The following is a 27,322-nucleotide window of genomic DNA, read 5'->3' on the forward strand; positions in this document are numbered from 1 at the left end:
TTGCAAATGGATTTGGGATTAAAGCGAAAGTAGGTATGTAAGAAAATATATAAACCAGGTAAGAGCCTTGTGTGGCTCAAAAATGGAAATGTGCCATGAATTGAGGCAAATGAGTAATTCATCTCTTAAGACTCAAGACACTTAAAATATATATAACAAAGAAAAGAGAGAATAAAGGAAGAAAGAACAAAAGAAGAGATGGGAGAGAAGACAGAGAATGAGAGACAGAGGAAAAAAGGATGGACAAATCTCATTTACTTGAAAAACCATATTATCCCAAATATTACAAATAACTTGTTTTAAAAATTATATGTACAATTTTTCACTTAAATTTTAATAAATATTCAGTAAAGTTTGCCAAATTCACTGGAATACATTTTCTTTTGAATGGCAATGTATATGTTTATAAAATGCAAGTAATGAACCCTGTCTCTCCAACAAAGAAATCAGGACTCAAAAAACCTAGTTCTCCTTTCTGCTAGGATAAAGATACATGGCTTAGGATACACCAAACAGACTGGCAAGATTTTGATTCAAACGGGCAAGTTGAGGAACCAGGTTCTTCATGAAGGTTTCATATTTTGCTTTCTGCTGTGAAGTTGGAAGCAAAACATGAAGATTTTGCTAGTGGCAGTACTGATGATTTTTCGGTAGTTGCACGTTTGAGACCCACAGGTAGCAATTCTACTAGTGGCAGTAGCAATTGCAATAAATTCAAGTGCCTGCCATTTATTGTTTGACAGCTGCAGTGGCAATGTTTAGCTTCATCGGGCCAGATGTGTGGTAGAGTTTTAGGCATTGCTCCAGAAAACTTAGATTCTACTCTTTGAATCTATTCTTCTCAAGGAATCTATGAACCACTTAATATCTCTTATTAATGCCCTTCTTTGTTTCAACCAGCCATAGTAGATTTTGTTTGCAACTAAGAAAACAAACAAATATGCCTAGGGCAAAAAAAAATTATTAAAAACTTTAAAAATCTATGTGCTTTTATATTTAATAAAAGCACACTATTTTGTGAGCAGATAATGAAACTTTCAAAGTTACTGCTTTCGACAGAATTTCTAATTTTTATACTATGTGCTGATATGTCCCTCTCTTTCTCTATGTGTCTATCTATCTAAAAAGACATATTTTAGATTCTCTAAAGGAATAAAACAGAAGAACTATAGAAATGTTGTCATATAAATAAATTTAAATACTCTTTTGGCAAAGAAAGATTATTGTGTTTAAGTCAATTTTTTGAAAGAATGTATTGTATAGGAAAGATATTAACATACTAGAACACTTGAAGAACTCAATGAATTTTATGCCATTTCTAAGTTTAAGAGTTTAATAATGCACAATACTCATATCCAATATTTTATATCCTTTGCAATTCGACGTCTAAGAAATCATTATACAATTAATATATTCACATTTTATTTTCCTGTCATTTTTCCCTTTCCTATAGCCAGTGTACCATTACTTTCATGTAACATCTACTTTTTTTCTTGCTCTTCTAACTTTCCTGTATGTTTATTTTTCTTGAGCAAGAAAATTATCACAACAATTTAAAATTACTTTCCTGTTGATCTCAGTACCATAACCATATTTTACAAGAACCATAAATTTGAACTAATTCTATTATTTGCCTTTATCTTAAAACTTTGTAGTTTGACTTGACTATTAAATTACATGCAAAAAAGTAACATTTAAATTCAGATTCCTTCTTCAAAAGCAAGATGGCAGACTCCATAATGACATACGAGAAAATGTTTAAATACTGTATAAATATCTATAAATTAATCATTTAATCACTACTGTTTTATAGACTATCAGCCAGGTTAGCTAACCAATTTCAGTTCAGTTCCTAGCTTAATGCAAAATTTTCATCTTGAACAAATAACTTTTTTTCTTCTTGCACTTTTTGAATCTGGACAGTTCATACATGTATTGCTGTCTACAAAAACAAACAAACAAACAAACAAAACATATCAATCAGAAAATGCCAGGACAACTGTTGAGGCCAATTACAAATTCAAAATAAATTATTTCAGAAGGAAATGCATTTCTCAGAAAACAATTCTTACATGAGTGTGAAATTAAAGTTAAATTCTGCTGAAAGAAGTTTTATGTAAAAATCAAATGAGGTACAGATAACCTTCTTCAATATAATGTTTAAAAAATATTCAGACATTAAAAACTACTATAAAACACATTTTCTGTGATGTTGGTACTTGAGCGATCAGTAAGGATGGCACTAAAACACTTTCTTTTTTTCTTTGTCTTTTTTTGTGACCGGCCGCACCGCCGCTCACCCAGTGAGTGCACCGGCCATCCCTATATAGGATTGGAACCCGCGGCGGCAGCGGTGCTATGCTCCCAGCGCTGCACTCTCTCGAGTGCGCCACAGGTCAGCACAACACTAAAACACTTTTTAGGAAATACTCAAAGTATACAATTTTTGTGGGAATTCAGACTTAGTTGGTCTGCAATGCTGATACTTAGACAAATTTTAGATTTAGATTTTTTTTTTTTTTTTTTTTTGGTAAGTTTGCAGGATTTTACACTATGTACTGAGAGAACTTGGAAAAAGGCAGAAACCAAAAGTCAACAAAATGTCTGTTCCAAAGACAAATGTTTGTTTTACATGATAGCCATTCCTTGACCAGCTGGATGAAAACTAATGTTTCTTGGTATTTAAGGTATTCAAGGTCCAAATAACACACTTCAGAGCCTAAGCAGGCCAGCAAGTCAAAGACAACTAGAGCAAATATTTATTGAGCACACCATTTAAAAAACAAACAGTCATTTCCTGTATCTAGCTTGTCAAAGGAATATCTTTCAAGGAAATTAAGGTTACACAAGCTAGAAAATGTTTTCCCAAAGAACACAACTCTTAGTGTTTGTTCAATATTCTTTCAGTATGGTAATGCAAGACTCACATGTAGAACAAAGTAAGGTTGAAAGATGTTCTATAAGAAACCTGAATGCATAAGTTTAAAGCCATTATTTTTCTGACATGGGAAGGCAATTCACATTTACTTGTGAATCTCGATACTGTGATGAAACATCAACGTATGCCAGTATTGTCTGCAGCTGAGTCCACACTGAGGGAAAAATTAATTTTCACTATTCCTGTCCAGCTCTTCAGCACTTCTTTTAGTTCTATCTTAGGTTAGGGAGTATATGGAGAAAAATATATACACATTCCCTCATCAACCCCATAATTCCTACAAACTTATACTAACATTATACGAACTAATTCTAATTTGATAATCTTCAAACTTATACTAACATTATATGAACTAAGTCTAATTTGATTCATCAAACACATCCTATTTCATTGTTAGTCTGGTGGCAAGGATGTGCTCATCAACTAAAGCCCACCTCAGGTACTAATGAGTTGACATGCTTACTGCACCCCTGGACTGTGAGTTGAGGCCAGGCAGGCAACAGAGGAAAGTTACAATATTTTGGTTTTTATACCTTTATCTTCCCCTCCCAGATATGCATTGTTGGATAAACACAAGTAATAAATTACTCTTAGGCTTGGAGTAATTCTTTCCACATAGTAGGTTGAATTATTAAATCAGCCATAGTTTATAATTTTATCAGAAAAGAAGTCTTCTAAAAACCTACAAGAAGGTTTTTATAAATAATGATTAATGATTTGTTTAAAAATGAATATTTGAGGGAAAAATATAGGGAAATTATTAGCTCAAACAGGACGGTATGCCCTACTCCCTAACAATTACTCCTTAATTCCAAGATTCCAATATGGAACAGAGGTATATTTTCATGGGGTTGTATAATAGTTCATAGTTATTCTAATTTTCATAAATGGACTTATTAAAGAAAAAATTCATTCCATGCATTTTTGTTATAGTAATAAGAGGAATAATAAGAAAAGACTGTTACAATCTGCAGAGAAAATTCTGCTGTGATAGCAAGTAAGCAAACAAACAAGCAAATAAAATCTGCCTGATTACATGTTAAATTAACAATTAAAAAAGAAAAAAAAACTTCAAACAACACAGCAAAAAATGTAGATTTCAGCTATAAAATTGCATTGTGTGAAATTATACAATTTTTTTCTACAAATGGATTTGATCCAAAAAAGTATTATTAATGGAAAAATTCAATTAAAACATATCTTTTTTTTTTGGCTGTGGATGTATGTCTGTTAAGAAAGCTTTCATTTATTAAAAACTAAAAACATCACTCTGAGATATGTTATACTTTCAGTCCTGACCTTCTGGTTTATGGGAAGTTTTCTCACAGATCCTAGTCAACTCGGCCCTCAGCTGTGGAGATAACTGACAGAAGTAGGCCTAAGACACACAATTTGATTGGCACTTACCTGCTTGATTTGTGGTTACATTTACAGACACATACTGCCGGGCTCCTGGGCTCAAGTCGGACACTCCATTCACTGCCTCAATCTCAAAGGTATAGTTTGTGTGAGCAAGCAGATCCACCATCATGACAGAGGTATTTTTCAGGCCGCCTTGCCGGGGCAGGTACCTGACATGACTGCCACACTCCTCACACACACCTGCATGGGAGTTGCACTTCTTGCATGCAATATAATATGACACATCTTTCCTTCCACCAGTGTCAGCAGGCGGAATCCATTCCAGAAAGACACTAGTCTCATTAACATTTGAGATGGCATTCCGAGGAGCAGAGGGGGGTCCTGGTTTGCAAAGTGAGAAAAACATACTTTAAGATGATATTAATTAGGCATCATTTACCACACCAATCCCTGGTCTGGAGGAAAAAAAAATAGACTTGCAATCAATCTTTTAAGCATAATTTGTAGTTATCTTTGAAAAATCTTCTACAGTTTTGTGGGCACGACAATGGGACTTTATGCCTAGAAAAATGTCTTGTCTTGACATTTTTATAACACTAAGTTCAATAAAAGCAGATATTTTTCTTAGTGCACACAGAAGTAATTATGGAGTAAAACTATGTATGCACAAATGATTTTAGATACAATTGTATATTTTAAAAGTAGTAAGTGAATCTCCTTGGGATTGAACTGATTATTTCCACATTGATAATAGGCCATGCAACCTCGGAAATAAAAGCATGAAGATCTACTAAGCAATGAGCGCAGGTAAAAACATTATTTTTCAGTATGGCTCTGGACTATAAATTCTGCAGCAAGTAAAAACATAGTCTTAGCTTACCACAAAGTAGACTACATATCTACTTGATAAATCACCAACAGAATTTGAAATACTCTCTTGTATGTCAAGAAAGCCGTAGGATATTAGTAGTTGGTCAAATCTGGAGTAAAACTCCTAATATTTTGATATTGCTTTTCATATTATGGTTCTACAAGTTATGAAATTTCCTTAATTGAAAATCTGAAACTTATTTAGAAAATAACCCTCAAAGTCACTACAACAGGAAAAATAAAGTGTTCAGATCTTGGAGGATCAGCAGAACAAATTTCAATCTCCAATAACCCCTCACAATAAGGATAGATATACATTTAAGTAAAATATGTTCATAGAATCATAGCATCTTAGAACATTACTAGTGCAACTTTTCTAACTTCATAATGTATTCCCTAGATACTTTATTATTTTATCCATATGTTAATGGAAATTGGGTGTAATTTAAAAAATATATTAGAATCACCTAATTTCAATAAGGTGGAATATTTCCACTAAAATTTTAGTAATGAAATACAGATTTAAAATTGCCTAAAAGATTTCTCAGGTAAAAGGCAACAATATGTTATTTGTATATTATTTTAACTATTTCCAAACCCAATAATCAGTATACTAAAGATAACTAAAATAGATTGCATAATGACTAACTCTGTAGTCAATTTTTAGATATTTAGAGTTAAAACTTCAACCAGCTGTTACTATTATAGGATCAGATGTTTTCAAAGAGAAAATATAATTGTGTCTGTTTCAGAGACTTAATTAGTACATCTCTCCCTACAGGGAATAAAATGGAGTGTGGTGGTAGTCAAATGGCTCATAAGCATAAATTAAGATACTTAAGATGATCTTGCTTAGTTATTCTAATATGCATTATTTGTCCTAAATATAAAAATTAGCATTAATTTTTACCTAACTTTTATTAAGTCATGATTGTTGAGAACTAAATTTAAAAGTAATTAGAAAGCTACCTAGTATTTAACAATTTAGCTGTACAAAATGCCATTTAAATGAAAGAACCCCATAACTAAAGAGCTGACATTTTCTTCCAAAACTATCCCCACATTGACTATATGTATGGTTGAACCTTATGAATATTTCTAAATGTACAACCTTACACACCTCAATGTAAAATAGTCACTTTTAAGTTGAAATGATTACTTAATATGGAAATATGAGTACTACAAACTTAAGTTATTTAAAGTGGAAAGTTATGGAGAAAATGTAATTTGAGATCAAAATGTCACAGGCTTAACATCTGAGAAAAAGTTACAGACAGCCAAAATATGTCTGGTTTAGAAAGATGTCAAATTTCTGATTATTTTTTCCTGCCAACTGAAATATACTTGCATTTAACACCTTTCCTGTAAACCTATAAAAATGCATCAGTCTGACTATTCCATTCCTTTTGACTCTACTACTAACAGCTCCACAACGTTTGGATGGGGGTACATATGCCTCTAAAGTCAAAATGAAGCAAACTCAAGGGAATCCCTAAAGTAGAGGCAAAATGTAGAGTCTTATACTAACATGCACTTAAAAAAATATAATGAAATTCCACTGCCCCAGTAACAGGTATGATATATGAACCAAAGAAGAACTGTGACAAAGACCCTTGATTTAAGCAGATTCATCAGAGGCTTGGTTTTTATTTTTGTTTATTTTTTTTTCCTGTAGGTATAAACGATTCTGCTTCCCAGATTAAAAAATATATACATATATACATATATATATAGGAGTTGAACCATAAATTCAATTTCAAAGAGCAAAAGGGAAAGTGAGGCTAAAGATCTACATTTGAGATCTACATCAATCAAGCCATATGGGGTGCAGTATTTGTGGTACTATGAATGACACTAAAAACAGACTTACATACTTGGAAATTATATATTAGAAAAATTTTATACATGAGTCCCAATAGCCTTTTCTGAGAAATGCATACATTCTTTTGAGACATAGTATTAGAAATTCACACACCTGGAGACAGAGAAAATGTGAAGCCTGCCTGTGGGCTTTGGTACTAAAAGAGTGCTAAGCAGTCCTTGCCACCAAAGCACAGCCTCCTTGTCCCCTGCCATTCTCAAATCTAACAAATTTACAGAAAGGGAGGCTCACATTTGTACCGAAAAAGAGAAAGATTATGGCTGGACCACTTAAAGAAAATACTCATCAGAAAATTAATCAAGATGTTTTTCTTTCCTTAATTTACCACTCTATTGCCTAGCCAACATTTTTCCTTGTTAACTGTTTATATCTCCACTGTAACCAAAATGTATTACATTCAGTCATAGTTTATATCTTCTCCATTTAAACGAATCATCCTCAAAGTGTATATAATAATGTCACTTATTTTTTTGAAGATAAATCGTTTTTCACTGGTAATCATTTAATTCATAAAATCATCGGTACTGGGATTGAAGGAATGATCTTCATTAATGGAAAGCTGATTAATATCAATGATTTGAGAAATTCTGAAAATATGTTTCACTGACACTATGAAATTTAGACATTACAAAATTCATATGAAATTTCAATTTGTGATTATTTGATAAAAAGGAATCTGTACTCTCTTTTTATATTTAGAGATGAACATTAAAATATCGGACATCTTTGTGAATATCTCTGAGAGCAACTACAACTTATTGGGACCTAAAATAGTAAAAAAAAGGCAGGTCCTAGAAATTGAATATTATGAGGAGCAAGGGATTTACTTTCAGTCCCTTTCACTTTCTGTTTTTGTTTGATTTGCCATAGAGACTTTGCCTGTGGAAAAACTCTGAAAACTTTGTCATCAAGCAAACAAATACACAAAAGGGTTACAGTCCCAGAAAAATATGAAAAACTAGAAAAACAAAAGCACCAACAACAATGAGAAATGTGGATACATCCACTGCAAATATTGAAATTAAATATTTAATATTCATCACTATACCTATATAATCAACAAATATGTCATTAATAATAGTTAAGGACACTCACTAACAAGAAACATGACAGCTGCTTGAAAATCCTAGCTAAAACATTGGTTTTAGATATGACTTTTGAATCTGATTTTCAATGCCTAGTTCTTCACATTCTTGAAGTGTTTCCTGTCTTCTCTATATAAATGACCTTCTCACTGGCCCTTGCAGCTTAGTTGGACAGGTTAGAACAAGAAGGTGAAGGTGTAATTTACTGCATAATTATGTGATCAGAAAACTAGCTTAGGAAGAAGAAGAAGAAAAAAAAAAGGTTTAGAATGAACAGGAAGCGGATTTATCAAAGTCATGTTTGGCTATCATTATCATTATAATGAACCACAAAAGAAAAAGAAAAAAATATTTATCTGTGTCTCAGATGATGAATTTTAAGTTAGGGAAAATGAATGCTTCTAACAGCGAGTGATAAGAGTCAAATTTTTCAATGCTTACTCAAGGAGCTTGAAATTTAGTGAAAGGCATATTGAGAAGATTAAACACTATGCCTGTTTTAAGGGGAAATGTTAACAGAATTTAACAGGCTCCATCATGCTGTTTTTTTTTTAAAGTGGTGAAAGTCAGCATCACCAAATATCCATGGGTTTCCTTACTTGTGCATGCCATTGTGGGTGGATCAGACTCCCTCCTGAAATAATCCTTTTCACAGACACAAGAGGTTGAAGCTTCCTCATGGGTGTAACTGTGAGGTGGACATTTGCTGCAGCTCTGGCTGTGAGGTGAGGCTTTGAAGAACCCAGGTCTGCACACTGTCAAAAGAAATAAGAGACTAAGCTTTTCCCTGGAACAGATGCAGTGTTTGTTTTGTGAATAATGTTATTATTTTGACTAGTATACACAGATTACAAATAACACAATTTTGCATTAATTTCAAGAATTTTTCATAAGCTTCTGGCTCATAAATACCAGTCTATTCATTCAGACAATCAAGTATTTATTCAAACTATTTAAATTAAACATGTATGGAATGGACATATTTTAAATGACTGTTATGCTATAGGAAATGATAAGAAATTATGTTCATAAAAGGCAAATACTTATATGTATTTAAAACTGAAGCAATGTTTTGAGTGCAATTTTCACTTACTTGATAATTAGTGCAACTGTGTTGATGAAATGCAATTTATCCCATATATCCTAGAATGGTATAGTACACAATAGGTGCTCAAAATTTTGATATTGAATTCATAAATAAATTAATTAGTAGGTGTTTTTGCTTCACAGATTCTGTTAGATTGGAGAGAATCCATAAATGAGCTGGTGTATCATCCATATTATATTGATTTCAGGAGGAGTCAGATTCTAGGCATTTGTTTTACATTTTACTCCCTTTGAAAATTTTACTTTAAGGGTCTTACTGATTCAACACTTATCTATTCTAACATCAGAAATTCTTGTACTATACAATTCAGAGTGAACAACAAAGGGTGAAAAATATGTTTTATTCAGTTTTGCATTCACAGTACCTGTCTCAGCTTTTACCACAATACATGGTCAAAAAGTGTTTGAAATACAGGTATGAATAAATGGCATGGCATGAAGGTCACAACTGAACTATTTAGAATCACACAAAGAAAGTGTTCCCGGATATTTTTGCTAACATTTCTAAGTTGGTGGTCAGGTAAATAAGTGCTCATGAAGTAAATCTTTTGATTCTGTGGATTCTTTAGACATTCATCACATTCTTTCTTCTCACTGGCTAATGAGGCCAAACTTTAACATTACAATTGCTCAGCATGGGCCACTTGAAGACCAAGAAACTGATGGTTTGAATACTTGTTAGGGCTAACTATATATAAAACTATTAAACTTTATTTTTTTTTTCCTATTTTCATAATTCACCCCATATACTGAAGAGTATTTATTCAAGCATTAATGCACATTTGCTGAAGCTCAAAGACGAACTTGTATTTCAATGGAAATTTTTTTTTTTTTTTTTTTTTTTAATTTTTTTTTTTTTTTTTTTTTTTTTTTTCCGTGACCGGCGCTCAGCCAGTGAGTGCACCGGTCATCCTTATATAGGATCCGAACCCGCGGCGGCGGGAGCGACGCCGCGCTGCTAGCGCAGCACGCTACCGAGTGCGCCACGGGCTCAGCCCTCAATGGAAATTTTTGATAGACATAATGAATTGGGACAAATTTTCATGTGCTATAAATGATTTCAGGTTTTAGTAATCCATGTTAAGGCTCTCTGCCATCACTGTGAAAAACCAGGAATTGGCAAAAATGAAAAGGTACTTTTTTTCAGTAGACCTAATTAAAGTGATAGTAAAGCCTTAATGCTCTTATAAATGCAGAGAGAATGTGAAGGTATTTGAAAGATAAGACGAGCTTTTTGATAGTATTAGGGACATTCTTGTAGTTAAATGATTAGGAGAAGATTTAAATTATTATTTTTCTTATAATAGGATTGCTGTAGCAGTGAATACCATACTTATCTAAGTTATTCAATTTTTCTTCTTTTATCCTTTTAGTAAAACCATTCTCACTTTAAACACTATTTGCTTTCAAAGACATGAAATGTCAATCTACATGTTCTGTGTATTTGGAATTCAGTTATCATTTATGAAACAAAAGACATTTCTTTTTAATGAGTGCCTTCTAACTTAAAAATTTTATATGATACCATATATAACACTGCTGTTCAACCCCCTCACGGGAGCTTTGAAAACAGGAAATAATATAAATGTAAGAAAAAAGTAGATAACTGTATTTTCCTGTTCGGTCATTCAGCAAAATGCTTTCAGCAGATGTGGTGGGCTGGAAATTCTGCTTGGTACTGAGAAGTAAACAAGTAGAAATGGTCTTGCCTTCATGAGTCTTGAAGATATTGCATGAATAATTATAAATATAATTATGCTAGGAAAGAGAAAGAGCTATGGGAGTATAAATAGACACCTAACTTAAACTGCAATATCAAAGAAGACTTCCCTCAGGAAACTGAGTCTCTGCTGAGATTTGAAAGATTAGGAAAATTATCCAATTTTAGTAGGAGTGTAGCAGAGCCTTAGAGGGAGAAATGCTTTCTAAGGACCATGTGAAGTGGAGGACAAATAGGGAGATGGAGGAAACTAAATAATTGATCAGGAAGATAGCAGGAAAAGATGGAAGAGATGGATTTTTATGGGGCAGAGAGCACCAGATCACAAAAACCTTATAGGCTTTATTAAATATTAGAAACTTCATAGGTAGAGGAGGTCTCTGCAAAATTTCCCCCCCTAGCTTTTTAAGGTTTAATCGTCACATTCAAATTGTATATATATTTATGGTAAATGTAAAGTTTTAAGCAGGGAAATAAGGAGATCGAAGTGGTGTTTAAGAGATCATTTCACAGCATCATAGGCAATGGATTGGAGAAGAGCAAGAAAGGAAGTTCTTTCATTTCTGTTGAATTGGCTCAAAAGAGATATTATTACTTAACAAGAATAGTTCCAATGGTGATAGATTAAGAGTAGGTAAATTCAAGAAAATCATCTAGTTTTCATGATATTTTTAATGGGTCAGATGAGTTAGTGGAAAGTTATAAGAATGACTCTAAGGTGTTTGGCTTAAACAGCATAGAATATATAATATACTGGTGCCATTTTCTCAGATTAAGAACACTAGATATGAAATGTGTTTTGGGGAAGTTGATGAGTAATGATAAAGGCATTATTTAATGTGAGTGGCTAAAGAATTCCAAATAGATGCTGAGAGAGAAAGAATGTGCAGTTCAATGTTATCCAAGAAAAATATCACAAACTAATTATCCATTGCTTTCACATTATGGCCCCAATTCCCAACAGGACATACAACTGTGCTGCACAATCTTAGTATTATTCCCTTAGTTAACGCTGTTTCCCAACATCAACATAATTATCTTGTAGCTTCCACTCTTTCTTCAAACTCCACACAAGCTTTATTCTCTGTTACTACCAAGTGATGCATTAATTTGTCTGTGTACTGAGAAAATAGAAGTCATGAGAGAAGAAGTTTCTCATTTTCCAACCACCAAATCACCAAACCTATACACAATTATACCCACCTTCTCTAATGTTCTTTTTGTTAAAATGAAAATGTATCCCTTCTCACATGAAGGGTCTTGAAAATATTCATAGAAAGTGTTGTATTATCTCTTAACGCTATTTTTACACCAATCTTTTAAAGTACACTTGTATCAAAGAAAAATATCTTTACTTGAATTAGGAACTCCCTTTGCTCTCTGAGATGAATCCTCCAAGTGTCTACAATTGTTTTGACAAGCTCAGAAACAAAGCAAAACAAAACTATCAACCTCACTTGATTCCAATTATGCCCGTAGCTACCAAATAGTTTTGTGTCACCTTCAGAACACAATTTATTTAATTATGTTTCCTTATGATGCATCTCCAGTTCCTCACTTGAAATCACAAGTTGATATATTCCACTCCACTGAAATAGCTCACTCGAACTGCTTTTGTTAAGACTGCAATTAAGGTTGTTTTCAGCAGCATTTGGCCTTTAGGAAACTCCAGTTAGCTTCGTCACAAAATGCTAGCATAGCCCACAAGTTTCCACACAATATTTAAAAATCCTTCAAATGTGGTATCCTACCACACTCCCAGTCTCCATTCACACAGACTACTTATTATTTCCTGCACATGAGGAAATCCTTTTCCCATACTCTGAACTCTGCAGGAAAACTGTTTTCGGCCTTAAGTCAAGAAGTATAAAGAAATAAACAATACAATTTAAAAACAAAAACAAAAAAACTTGTATCCCATAATAAGGAATTTGAATTTAATCTGAAAGCATTTGGAAGACAGGGAGGGTATCATCTGTGTTTTGAGTGCACACTTTGTATCAGGCACTGTAGCAAGGCACATTTGGATTGTGGTGAGAAAATAAAAATTGTTCTTCACACCCATGAAGCTACAAAGTATTTGGGGAGAAAGAAAATAAGCAGGGTGTGAACAATAGAAGCAAAACTATTTTTTGCATTTTAATCATGAGGATACTTAACAAATAATTGTTTAGGCAGTAGTAAAATGTCCACAAATTTTAACTCAATGTATTTCATCCAAAAATAAAGAAAGCTTCTGAAGCTAAGTTGTTTCACATGATCCTACACATTACTTAAGTATTATTTGGAAAACATTATGCAAGTTCATTTAAATTGGGCAAAGAGTAGGAGACAAAAAGTGCACCTTATGTTAAGATGTTTTATGAGACTATTTTGGCAAGTCCCCAGAGGGAAGGAAACTATATTTAGTAATTATTTTTAATCCATGCTTGAGGGATCATTGTAAATGCTACCTTTTCCACAATGCATGCGCTAATCCCCAAGGTTGCATGTTCTTTCCCTACTCACTTTTTAGACCTTGGAACCATTTATTCAGCATCTCTCCTATGACAGATAGCAACTTTTTTGCTATAATATTTATTTGTATGAATTCTCATCCTCTCTCAACTCATATAAATACTCTATAGAATGGAAACTGTTCATTTGATTTTCATCACATGTAGCATGGTTCTTTGTACTGAGGATATATTCATCAGTGTTTATCAGTGTAAATAGTACTTTTATATCCTTCTCAGGGTCTAAATGACACATCAGGAACTTAATACAAGCTGATTACACTAAATTATTTATATTAAGTCCCAATAAGTAAAAAATAATATGTACTCCAGTCAACACTCACTACTTTAGAAGTTTTGCACAAACCAATAAACTTTAGCTTTCATATCTATCACCTCTAAACAAGGATGATAATAACATCTATTAAAATAGTTTTTATAACTAACAGAAAAACCTTGTCATAAATATTCAAATGAATAGAAATTGTCGCTTGTGAATCGTGAAAAGGTGCTGCATAATCTGATTAGGAATTTTTTTAAAAGATCCTCAAAATTACCACAAAACATTAAAATGACAATTTGGATTGATTTCTCATACTGTTTATTTTTGATTAAATTACTCTTGATGTCTCCATCGTATTTTTCCCTTTATAATCGTTGGGAAATGTAAGTGTATTCATTTACTAATTCAAAGTCAACACTCCAAAACACGGCCACTGAGATAAAAATATTTTTAAGGTAATTTAGAAAATAGTTACTGTTTTAGTAATTTAGAATATTATAATTCTATCCATTAGAATTAAAATAAACAGACGATTTTAACATATATTCTATATATTTTATATAAGTATGAACGGAAATGCAATAAAAAATGCACAGACCATTATTGTCTACAGTGTTCAAGATATAATTCACCTGAGAAATGTTATTGAATTTATCCAATTATTCTTTATTGAGAGTGACAGAAAATCACTATAAGCAACATTTTTACATAGCTCTATCATATATGAATATATATGAATTATCAGAGGATATAAGCTAAGTCAAATTCGATCTTGTAATGAAGTTTTAAAAATGAGGTACCAGAAGATTGTTTAACGTAAGTTTAAAAGAAGTGTGATACACACACACACACACACACACACACACACACAGACTTAAAATTGTGGACCATTAGTACAGAATGTGTGTGTGTAAAATATAATTTCTTCCAATCTAAAATAAATTAATGATGTGTGACTTTAGAAATTGTTTAGAGTTGTATTACTTTCACATTTTTATACTTCTAAATCTATATCTTTTATAGAAGTGTTTTATCATGTAGTGTTAATGATCAATAGCAATACTGACTTCCTTCCCATATTTCAAAGTAAGAGATTATCACCTCCTCTAGAACTCAGAAAAGAGCAGAATATCCTTAAGTTTAGTAAAAATTTGTTATGTACCAAATATCACTTTTCGCTTTATTTCTAAGATTGGAACTTATATACTTTGTAACTAATAGCATAGTCAGAAAATGCTTAAAATTTAAAATACTGAAGAAAATATAGATATGATGAATTCACTAAATAATTTAGGAGTTAATGTTTGTCATGCTCAAGTAAAATACATTGATTTCATTGTTATTTATTTATAAATTATTCCCTGTCAAATAATGTGGCTTCCCAACTAAGATAAAATAGTGAAGTTGTAATTTCGGTTTTACAAATCTAAATACCAAGTGTGGAAGAGAAATTCATGGAAAGACATCCTTCAGTGATGTGGTACTTCTCTCCACCTTAGGAACATGGACAGTAACAAAACAGGAAGCTTATGTTTGGCTTGGAATGGACTGACACATGGCCCCTAAGCTGTGGACAATTGTAAATCAAAATATTACTATTTTGTGTTTATCCAATTGAACTTCCACTAAAATAAAAGCCACATCATTTCAGCAATTCATCAAAAGCTTCTAGGAACAGTCTGTATAAGATGAATAGTTAAAATAAGTAAAATAGAATCCAAAGTATTTCTCAAAGCATAGTTTATTTTCCCTGTAACTATTGATTCTTCTACAGTAATAAATGCTATAGATAATTTTAACTTTTATTTTAATTATTGGTGTTAAAGACTATATTCCATAAGTTTATAATTCCAATAGATACTTAATATGCTGAGCAGTTTTGCTGTTCCAAATGAATAAATGTGTATTAAATCAGATATGAGGGCTTCAATAATAGTGTGCATAGTGTATGTATGAAGGTGTGCATGTGTATGTGCAAAACATTTTAAACATTTGATTACATATTTCCCACCTCATCGAAAATTTTAATTAGATAAAGATTTGGGAGTTGGAGAGAAGTATGTCTGTTGTAAACATGAATAAAATTGAAAAGAACACATTGAAAGGTTAGGAAAAGTTAGTAGAAACTATGTTTAAATTAAGCCTTGTAACTTCTCTACTCTTAAATTTTTATCCTTACTACTCCATAGATACAAATAAAACATATCTATCTGAACAAGAGTTAATTTTGACATCATCAGATACTGTGTATAGTTGTTTTATTATGCCATTTTGATCTTATGAACAATTGGTACTTTGGAACAGTCTTTCACAATTTAAATTCTTCATAAGTAAGGAAGCTTCATAAGCTGTCAAATATGTTTGATAAATCTGGTTTTCTGTGAACAGTACTTTAGAAAAGCAGAAAATAGAAATTAAATTGAACCAAATTAAATGACTTTTAAATTCTAAATGATAAAGCTTCTGGTGCTTCTTTTACTAACCCTTCAACTGGTAAAAACACTAAAGCCAAAAATACCCGGGGATGACTGGATCATAAAACACTGAGAATATAAACTCTTACATGATTTTTCAGAGCCCCTGAAATTTAACACTATCCCTTGCAAAATTTTTCAATGTATTTTCACAGGTTAATTGGCCATCCAAAATGTATATTTCTTTTATATCTTCACAAGAAAAATTAATGTTAAAGCCAGGAAATGATGTGAGAAAGAGTTAATTATGGAAAATCATGTAAAAAGAGAAATTTGTGGATGAATACTATCTTACTTAAACCTATGACAAAAATTTTAGTATTTCTTATTGATAATAAACATACATTATTTTCTCTAAATTAAAAGATGCCCAAGTACCCACATATAGTTTTTTCTCATGACAGGCAAATATAATATTTGTGTACAAGTTAATTAAATCTAATGACATTTAGGCTTTTTCACTTTGCTTTTTGTTCACAATGTTTTATACTGAATATGATGAAAAATATTAACTAAATATTTATGCAATGTTATTAAATAATTTTGTATCAGCCTTTGGTGTTTTCCTCACTATTGGATGGTTCAATCCATGTGCTTTTTGTTAACAACATTCTAGTTAACATGAATGTTTGTTGCCTCGATAGGTGGGATGCATAGTGTAAAAACAAGCTAGATGATTTATCCTATAATTGAAAGAAAAGATTAATGATGCATGTGTTTGATTTGAAGTATGCAATATGTCTAGAATCAGGTAGTGAAACCTGGTTTGGCTAACTCATATCTGTATGGTCAAAAAATAAGTACAGTTATGAAACATGAAGCAGATAGGTTCCAGTTATTGCAATAAAACTTCCATATAGGGACAAAAGCATCCAAGACAACATTTGTTATAAAAGGATATGCAAGGTCTGGCTCAGGGTCTTGGTCTTGACAGTAAAGGTGGAAAGAGTGCTTTCTGTTACGAACACTTCCCCTTGTGCCACTGGGCATTACATTTTAGTTCATAAATTCAGAATAATGTACTACTCCTGTAACAAAATTATTTCTCCAATAAGATGTGAAAAACTACAGATTAAATATGTACAGTTTTGAAATAAGCAATAAACTGTTATATGTACCCAAATGCATTAATGATTATATTTTCTCCTTAAAAATCAAGCAACAACTACAACAAAAGAAAACTTATTTCTCAGTCAGGTCAGAGAATTACTGCCCAGATTCCTTATAATTTGTTTATTTAAAACATTAGTAATGCAGTTCCTTAAAAAGCATAGATAGATATAGATATAGATAAACCATAAGAAGTGTTTTAAAACTATAATTTGCCTTTAAAAAATGTTAAAAATTTGTACCCTAATTGTGAGAAAGTCAACTTGGCATGTAGGATATAGCATATTTGTAGCTATGAATATAAATACAATACAGGACCTATAAAGGACATGTAAGGCATGCAGTTGTTCCAAACCATTTCTTTTTCCAAATTGTACACTGAGAATTAAAATGAATCAAGCCATTTTGCAAATGTTCAGTTTATATCTATGGAATGTTACTCTTTTGAATTGAAAATCTGTAAATTAGCAAAAGCAACTGGCTAATGCAGTTCATTTGGTAAAAGCAATCATCTATTTGTCCCTAAGTTTCAATGTGCAATTCTCAAATTCAGCAATTTCAGATGTCATTATTTAGGCTCATAATTCTTTATTCACAGAATAGGAAATTTCTACCCAAAATAACTTGGAAAAAACTGTCCTTTAATAATGTACCTTATTTTTAAAAGCTTCACCCAAGTAAACTCTCAAATATACTACATAGCATTATATATTTCATTATCTGTATTTATCTACATTTAGTTAACTTTTTTTTTTCTTTGTTTAATATGACAAGAGCTATAGAATTATTCAATCATTCCCAGAGCTTATTTTTATGTCCTAGCTATCTGGAAATCTCAATTTCAAAACCAGAATAGGTCTTGGCTTCTTTTCAGAAACCAGAGTAGGAAGAAAAATGAAGCCAGAAAAAAATAAATAAATAAAAAAGTCTCTAAAAGGCTCATCTCAGGGATGATTAGAAAGCAGCTTCCTGATTTTTTTCATATAAAACGTAAACTTTCAGGTTATATCTTAACTGAAATTAGATTATATTTTAAAGCATATCTCTTTACCATTGTTATTTTATGAATAGCATTCTGCCACCATTTCTCAGGACATTCTCTCCTTTGTGACCACAAGACAAAAAGATGATAATAACAGTAGACATATTAATACAAAAAACTGACATTTATTCAGCATGTACATTACTGCCAGTCAGTGAGTAAAACTCATATAGATTCAGATTATTTAACTGGTATAATAATAATATGAAGTTGGTAGTAATAATACTTCCATTTTTTAGGTACGAAGCTAAGCAACATGCCTAAATTCTTAAAACCCACAAGTGGAGAATCTGGGAGTTCAGTGCAGGTGGATCTGGTAACATGGCTAAGCTTTCTTACCAATGCTCTGCTGCCAATTAACCATTTGCAAGGATTAAGCATCACAGAGAACATTTCATTATATCCTATGCAATCTCAGATAATCCAGGCTGCTAATAAAAAACCTTTATTTACTACTTTTTTCTTATTACTGTATTCTTCATAGTGCCTGTTACTAATTTTTTCAGTCCATGTGGCCACACACTATCTTCTCTATGGCTATAGGATCATGGACTTTGAGGTCACACAGAGCTATGTTCAAATCTTTTTGAACTTTTACATTGTATCTATATGACCCTTGAGAAGACACTTTATAACTTGAAGAGTAAATTTCCTTATCTACAAAATAATACCTCTCTCATGGAATATTTGTAAGGGTTTAATTGAAATGTATGTGGTGTGTATAACACATAAATATATAAATAGATTATATATCATATATAAAAACATAAATAATGCCTGGCAGAGATTAAGCACTCCGTAAATGATAGCTCTTTAAAACATTAATATGCCAATGATCACTGAGTTTTAGCTGCCTCTGGGTCTGTCACTTTAATTCAAAATAGATAAATATTTCTCATAATCTCATAACCACAGGACTGTAGAACTGGAAATGACCTTAGGGATGACTGTCACACATTTCACATAATCCAAACACATACTAGGCTTGTGTTTAATGCTCAGCGGTAATTCCTTCCATGCCCCTCCTTTTTTTTTCTTTTTTCCATTGAGGGAACCATGCTAACATTTATGTGAAAGTACAAGTCAAGGCTTCCTAAAGAAAATCCAAGGTATAGATTAAGAAAGAAATTTCAGTTCAGGACTTTTAATTATTTTTTCATTGAAACATATTGAAAATACATGTTTGTGGGGTACAGAGTTGAATTTCAATTTCAATACATGTATGCAATGTGTGATGATCAAATCAGGGTAATTAGCATATTCATCATCACAAAACTTAATCATTTCATTGTGATGAGGATATTCAATCTCTCTTCTGGCCATTTGATAACATGCAGTAAATTATTGTTAATTACAGATGCCTGGCTCAACTGTACGCCAATAGAACTTATTTTTCCTATCTAGCTGTTTTGTATTCATTAACTTCTAATTATTTCCTCAAGGCACAAAGAAATAAAATAACCTGCTGAAGGTCATATAGAAATTTAAGACTAGAATTTTGGCCCTTGATTCCAATATTATGCTCTGTCAAATACATTATTAAACTCTCTCAAAAAATAATAACTTGTTTTTAGGAAAAAAATAAACCTTATATAACAACATGCCATTGAAAGCATTTTTTGGTGGTGTTAGCCTTTACCTCGTCGCCTGTTACTGTTACCTCAAATATCTGACAATAGTCTTTCCTAACTTCATACACTCCAGACTCAGACAAATACCACTCTATGGTCATGTATGAACATAAGTCTAGAATTGGTATAAAAAAATTTTAAATGTCCACTTCATTAGATTTTAAAACTTTAAGAGACTACATTACTAGAGGTAATGTTTATATTTTTAGTAGAATCCAGCATAAACTTGTATAAATCTGATGTTTGACTCATGATAAATTTTTCCTCCTCAAATATAAAAAAACTCAAAAAGTTAGTTTTTTTTTTCTTTGAGGGCTTCATAGAAATGTAGGAGATATTAATTTTTTAATGCATTTTGTACTATAATATCATAATTTTAGGAACTTTCTTCTAAAAATAATTTCAAATTACTCATTCAAAGAATATGAAATGACTAATTTAAAAATTACAGATGAAATAGGCTAATAAAAGCAGATAAAATTAAATTATAGAACATCAGGTTTTAAGTTTCTTTCTTTACTTTTTAACATTTTTACAGCATGAACCTACCATATTGACTTACATTTTACAGCATGAAACATCACATTTATATTAAAGAAAGAGCATTTGTCATTGACTGAATTTTTGTGTCTTTTCAAAATTCATATGTTGAATCCCTAATACACAGGTGATGGTATATGGAGATGGGGCCTTATGAAGGTAACTACAATTAGATTAGAACATGGGGGGGGGCTTATGATCAAATTAGTGCCTTTAGAAGAAGAGGAAGAGATCTCTCTCTCTCTCTACACATGTATGCACCTAGGAAAGGCCATGCGAGGACACAGCAAGAAGGGAGCTCTCCACAAGCCAGGAAGAGAGCCCTCATCAAGAACTGAATAGGCTGGCACCTTGATCTTGGACTTTCCAGCCTCCAGAACTGTGAGAAAGAAATTTCTGCTGTTTAAGCCACTTAGGCTATTATAGCAGCCCAAGCTGACTAATGTAGCATTACTCAATAAAATGTGGGGAGTAGGGGGATAGGGTGGTATTTGTTTGGGATGGTATTGATTAACTTATACCTTTTCAAGAACATCTTTATAAAATATCTTTGAACTCTCAGTACAATAGGTCAAGAATGTATCTTAAGCATGCGATAACACATCGTCAGTATTTTTTTAAAAAAGTTTTTGTTTTTTGTTTTTATTAATGATGATCAGAGGTGATAATCAGTTTTTATTTTTATTTATTTATGTATTTATTTCTATTATTAGCATATTCATTACTACAAATGGTAATTTTTCTTTATGCCCTTTACCTGACCTATCATTCTGCAATCCCTCTCTCTCCTTCCTCCCTGTCTCTAGTGTCCCTAGGTTTGTTCTCTCCTTCTGAAAGTTCAACATATTATTGTGGTGTTTTTCTTTCTTTCTTTCTTCCTTCCTTCCTTCCTTTCTTACTATTTATCTCCCTTTCATTCTTTCCTTCCTTCTTAGCACCCGCTTATGAGTGAGGACATACAACATTTCTCTTTCTGTGTCTGGCTTATTTCACTTAAAATAAATTTCCAGACTCATCCATGTTGCTGCAAATGGCAGAATTCCATTCTTTCTTATAGCTGAGTTGTATTCCACTGTGTATATGTACAAATGTTTTTCTTATCTGGCTGTCCATTGATAGACATGTAGGTTGGTTCTATATTTTGCTTATTATAAACAGAGCTGCAATGAACATGCAAGTGCAGGTATCCCTTCAATGTGATGATTTCCATTCCTATAGATATATACACAGTAGTGGGATTGCTGGATCATATGGTAGTTCTATCTATTTGTTTGAGAAAACTCAATACTGTTTTCCATATGCTGTGTTAAGACCCCTCAACAGTATAGAAGAGTTCCTCTTTCCCCATATCCTCACCAGCATTTGTTATTCTTGGTCTTTTTAATAATGGCCAGTCTAATTGGGGTGAGATGACATCTCAATGTGGTTTTAATTTGCATTTCCCTCATGATTAGTGATGCTGGGCATTTTTTCACGTACCTGTTGGCCATTTGTATGTCTTCCTTCGAAAAATGTCTATTCATCTACTTTGCCCAATTTTTAATTGGAGTATTTGGTTTTTTTACTGTATAGTTGTTTGAGTTCCTTGTATATTCTGGATATTAATCCCTTGTCAGATGTATAGCTTGTAAATATTTTCTACCATTCCATAGGTTGTCTTTCTGCTCTGTTCATTGGTTCCTTTGCTGTGCAGAAGCTTTTAAGTTTGATAAAATCCCATTTGTTTATTTTTTTCTTTTCCTGCTTGTGCTTTGGGGGCTATTATTCATAAAGTCTTTGCCCAGTCCTACTTCCTGGAGCATTTCCCCTATGTTTTCCTTTAGTAATTTTATGGTTCAGGGTCTTATATCTAAGTCTTTAATATATTCTGAGTTGATTTTGGTATATGGTAAGAGGTACAGGTCCAGTTTCATTCTTCTGCATATGGATGTCCAATATTCCCAGCACCATTTATTGAAGAGGCAGTCTTTTACCCAATGTATGTTCTTGTTGCCTTTGTCAAAGATCAGTTAGATGTAAGTATGAGGGTAGATTCCCGGCTTTCCTATTCTGTTCCATTGATCTGAGTGTCTGTTTTTATGCCAGTATCGTGCTGTTTTGTTTTACAATAGCTTTGTAATATAATTTGAGGTCGGGTGGTATTATGCCTCTGGCTTTTTTTTTTTTTTTCCTCAGGATTACTTTGGCTATTCAAGGTCTGTTATTTTTTCACATGAATGTTAGGATTGCTTTTTCTATCTGTATGGTAATGGGTAAGACTGCATCAATGTGACTACACACAATGAATTTTATAAAACATTAACTTCTGAAATTTCAATTTGTGCTGTAAAACACAGTGTGGGTGGGGGAAGGGGAAAGGGGAATTGGGAGAAGTTGGTCAACAGGTGCAAAGATACTGTTAGGAAGAACAAATTCTGATGTTCTATTACATGGTAGGGTGACTGTAGCTAATAACAATGTGGTATATTTTTCAAGATAGCTAGAAGAGAAGATTTTTGAATATTATCACCACAAAGAAATGATAAATTCTAACGTGATGGATATAGTAATTACCTTGATTTGATCATTATGTAATGCATGCATGCACTGAAACACCACACTGGATCCCATAAATATGTACAATCATCATGTGTCAATTATCAATTTTTAAAAAACAGCACTTGTGCACATATGTATGTCTTAATAGGACACTAAGAATCTTTTAATAATTGTCACTACTATATCCTCAATTCTATAGAAACTTATAATCTTAACACACAATGAAAGAGGTAACCACCACCACACCTACTGTTAAGCAAAGACAATTCAATTTCAAATTCTATAAGTTTTGTAAATCTTACCTGACATTGTAGATAATTTACATGACATTTTTAAGGCAACAAGTTATTCTATTGATATAGAACATTACTCACTATCTCAGACTAATACCCTGGCTTTTAAACAATGCCTATATATAAAAATTATTTGCATAAGGTTATTTATTTCCAAATCCTAGACAAAAACACAATGTAGGGCTCCATGTGCATATGTAAACTTGGCTAAAATACACAGTAGAAGAGAGGTGTACTAGAAAAGAAGCAGTAGAGAAATGAAAATGTGTGACAACTAATTGGAAATTTTCCCAGTGTTTATTGAGTGCTATGGGACAGGCATATGCTATTCAAAGGTATGTGTAAGGACAAAAAAGACAGAAATTTGATAGGTGCTATAAGATGGATTTATGAGAACAAAAGTAAGAAGAACACTCAATGTTGGGGGATGAAAAGGGGTCATGGGAGTCTGTCTAAATGAAGTGATATATTTGTTTAACCATGGGAGTGGAAATGATCACTTACAGATGAAGAATGTACAGGTTTGGTAAAAAAAAATAAATCTACCATTAACAGTAGTTACTATTTAACATATCATTAAGCATGACATTGCTAGTGATAGGTGAGCTTATATAAAAAACAATAAGAATAAAGAAATAAATATGTCAGAAATTGTTAATTTTAATAGACATTTTAAAAACAAAGGCTGCAGTGTTTTATATTGGCCTTATAAATGAATCATTAAACATCAAGAAAGACATCATAAACATGAAACATAAATGAACAGACCTAACTTTCTGAATTCATCATATACAAAAAACATTAAAAATTAATATGCTGGCAAAATCTGGAAAAAAAATAACTGACTTTTCAAAGCCAGATGTGTGATTGTTTACTAGAACTGAAGGTCTTTAGTCCTATGACTAAGCATGCTGTGCAGATTTGGCTCTGAGCCTGCAGAGAAAGAGGGAGTCTGAAATTATTGTGCGGTTTGGACAATTGGAGCAATTTGTGGTTAGGAAATACGACATTTGGGAGAACTTATTTTGATGATTTATGACATATGTGTTTTCTCTACCCACATTTTAGGGCCCTAGACTAAAGTAATAAGAAGTTACAAATGTGGTTTGTAAGAAGCTACTAACTATTCTTGATAGATTTTCATTTATACGAACACTCAAATAGTAGGAAGGTTTTATTTTTTATATATTATTCCTCAGCTATATTGAATGTTTAAGGATAAAAATGGAATTATTCTTAATTCTGATGAACCACATTATAGTGGAGTCTTTCAAAAAATTTTAAGCACTTTTCCATATAATGAAAGTCAATATCTGACATTTACCGGGTGCCTGCTATATGCCAACCTTGTCATAAATGCTTTGCATATATCATCATACCTCCTATCTCATCCCATCTCATCCCTTACTTTTAAATTGTCTTTTCTATATAGCTCTGTACATCCTCCCCCCGCCCTTGGCCTTTTTTTTTTTTTGATCCCATTTCATTCACTTCCATAATTTCTGAATACCTACTGTTATGATTATTAGTCTACTTCAAATTATGAGCAAAGTCTCCTCAATCTTTTTTTACAGTATCTTTACATTTTTGCTCTAATGAACACATGGCTTGCTCCTGATGACACTAAGTGTACAGAGGTAGCTATTTCTCTCTCCTGTCAGTGGGCTTATATACAGGGTAGGTGTCCATCTGGCTCTTCATTGCACTTTCCAGACCATTTTCCTTGTGGAAGATTTTTTTTTTTTTAACCACAGTGGCTGCCACAGATTTTCCATTCCACATTCTCTCCTCACAATGTGATATTCACATTCTTCTCATCAATGGGTGGGATATATGTCCCAGCCCCTTGAATCTGGGCAGGCCTATATTTACAGCAGAAATGACAGTATGCAACTTCCACACTAGGCATAAAAGGTAATGCAGCTTCTGCCTAAGCATCTTGTAGTACTTCTTGGAATCCAGTCAGTATCCTTAAAAAAATCAAGTGGCCACATGGAAAGGCTACATGTATGTATTCTAGCACATAATCACAGCTAAGGCCCCAACCAACAGCTAGAACCCACCTCTAGACATGTGAGTGAATCTGCAGAGTATTCCAGCCTCCAGACTCTTGAGTTGCCTCAGCTGACACCATGTGGAGCAAAATGAGCTGTTTGCACCATGCACTGTCTAAATTGCAGATTTGTAAGCAAAATGACTGGTTGTGGTTGTTTTGATCACCTAAGTTTTAGAAGATTTGTCATGCAACAATAATAGCAGGACACTCCCATTCTCCTCCCCAGAACTCTCATCATCAAACTGCATGCCATCAAACTATATACCCATCCATTCATTGAAGATTTGGGGTTTTGGTTCATTATCATTTTTTTGACATTATTTTTGTAGTTATTCTTGGTAATTAAAATACCCATGCACACAAGCATTCCAAACCCCCCAGTCCCTTAACCTCATCTTCAATAATAAAATATGTCCCATAATCAAACAATAATTCCAATAATCAAATCAAACCTTGTGATTATCAATAGCTGCAAACTCCATAATCTCAATTTCAAACATCACATTCTTCAACTTCTAACTACTTATAATCCTATCTTACTTCCTCTAGTGCCTTGACTAGTCCAATTTTTCAGCTCAACAAGTTCCTAAATTCCATTGATACTGCCACCATTTCACTGTCACTTTCCACACTAATGGATTTTATTAAACATATTCAATTCCTTTTCCACCTTTTTCACTTTGCTAGTGTCTCAACCCAACCTACGCAATCTCTTTCACTTAATTATGTACAAGTGAAGATAAATATAGCTGTAAAAAGAATACAAAGCCACGTTGACTGATGTCATTTTTAATTTAAGATAATGTGAAATGGATCTTTAATGATGCCCATGGACATAACACATGTTCATACACATTTCACCTCCCTTTTCCCAGGAAGCTACTTCATACTTCTCTGCTCCCACTTTCATTCACTCTTTTAGCAGATGCTCTCTCCACTTGTTTCTCTGAGAAATAAAGGCAGTTACAGGAAATCTTGCACAAGCTTCTATAGCCATACTAGTCCAGTCCCTGCATGTGACCCATATCCTTCAATTTTCTTCTGCTAATAATATTAGTGAATTGTCAGTGTACCTAGACCGAGCCATTAAAAAAAAAATGCCATAGAGGTATGGGACTAATTTTGCACTCTCTATTCTGTTTTATAAATCTATATGTGTAGCCTTTCACCAGTACCACTCTGTCTTGATTATAGCAGCTTTAAGTAAATCTTGAAGTCAGGTACTATAAATCATTCTACATTGTTCTTTTTCTCTTTTTAAAAAAATTCTTTGGCTCACCAAGTTCATTTGCAAATTCCTTTGACTGTTTAAAATCAGCCTGCCAATTCTAGGAAGAAAACCTACTACAAGTTTAACTGGGATTGCATTGTGCCTGTACATAAATTTCAGGACACTGAGCATCTTAATAGGAATGAGGCTCCAATCTGTTAAAGATAAGTTTCTCCATTTATTTTGTTTTTCTTAACAACATTCTGTAGTTTCCAGTGAAAAGTCTTACATACATTTTGTTAAACTTATACCTAAGTATCCAGGTATTTTATGCTTTCTAGTAACATTGTCAATAGGATTTTTAAAATTCTCATTTTCTAGTCATTCACAAATAGTGTAAGAAATGCAACCTATTTTGGCATATTATCCTTGTATTTGCAAACTAGTGATGGTTGATTTTATGTGTCAACTGTACTGGGATAAGAAATGCCCAGATAGCTGGTAAAACAATATTTATGAGTTTGTCTATGAGGGCGTTTCCAGAAAGGATTAGCATTTGAATTGGTAGACTGAGTAAAGAAGTTCACCCTCACTAATGTGGGTGTGTATCATCCAATCCGTTGAGGTCTCCAACAGAACAAACAGTAGGAGAAAGAGTGAATTCAATCTCTCTTCTTGAGTGAGAA

General features: G+C 32.7%; 1 protein-coding gene across 4 annotated transcripts in view; it reads right to left on the minus strand.

Annotated features, from left to right (window-relative positions):
• The window catches only part of EPHA5 (EPH receptor A5), a 350,421-nt gene that overhangs the window by 160,666 nt on the left and 162,433 nt on the right, over positions 1 to 27,322 (minus strand). For all 4 annotated transcript variants that reach the window (XM_063108762.1, XM_063108760.1, XM_063108761.1 and 1 more), the window contains exons 4-5: positions 8,737 to 8,892; positions 4,346 to 4,681 (exon numbers count right to left, since the gene is read on the minus strand). In XM_063108762.1, the coding sequence (XP_062964832.1) occupies positions 4,346 to 4,681; positions 8,737 to 8,892 (492 nt within the window). The remainder of the gene's footprint in view (positions 1 to 4,345; positions 4,682 to 8,736; positions 8,893 to 27,322) is intronic.

This window comes from Cynocephalus volans, chromosome 9 (assembly GCF_027409185.1).
Source record: "Cynocephalus volans isolate mCynVol1 chromosome 9, mCynVol1.pri, whole genome shotgun sequence".
In the NCBI taxonomy this organism is placed as follows: Eukaryota; Metazoa; Chordata; class Mammalia; order Dermoptera; family Cynocephalidae; genus Cynocephalus; species Cynocephalus volans.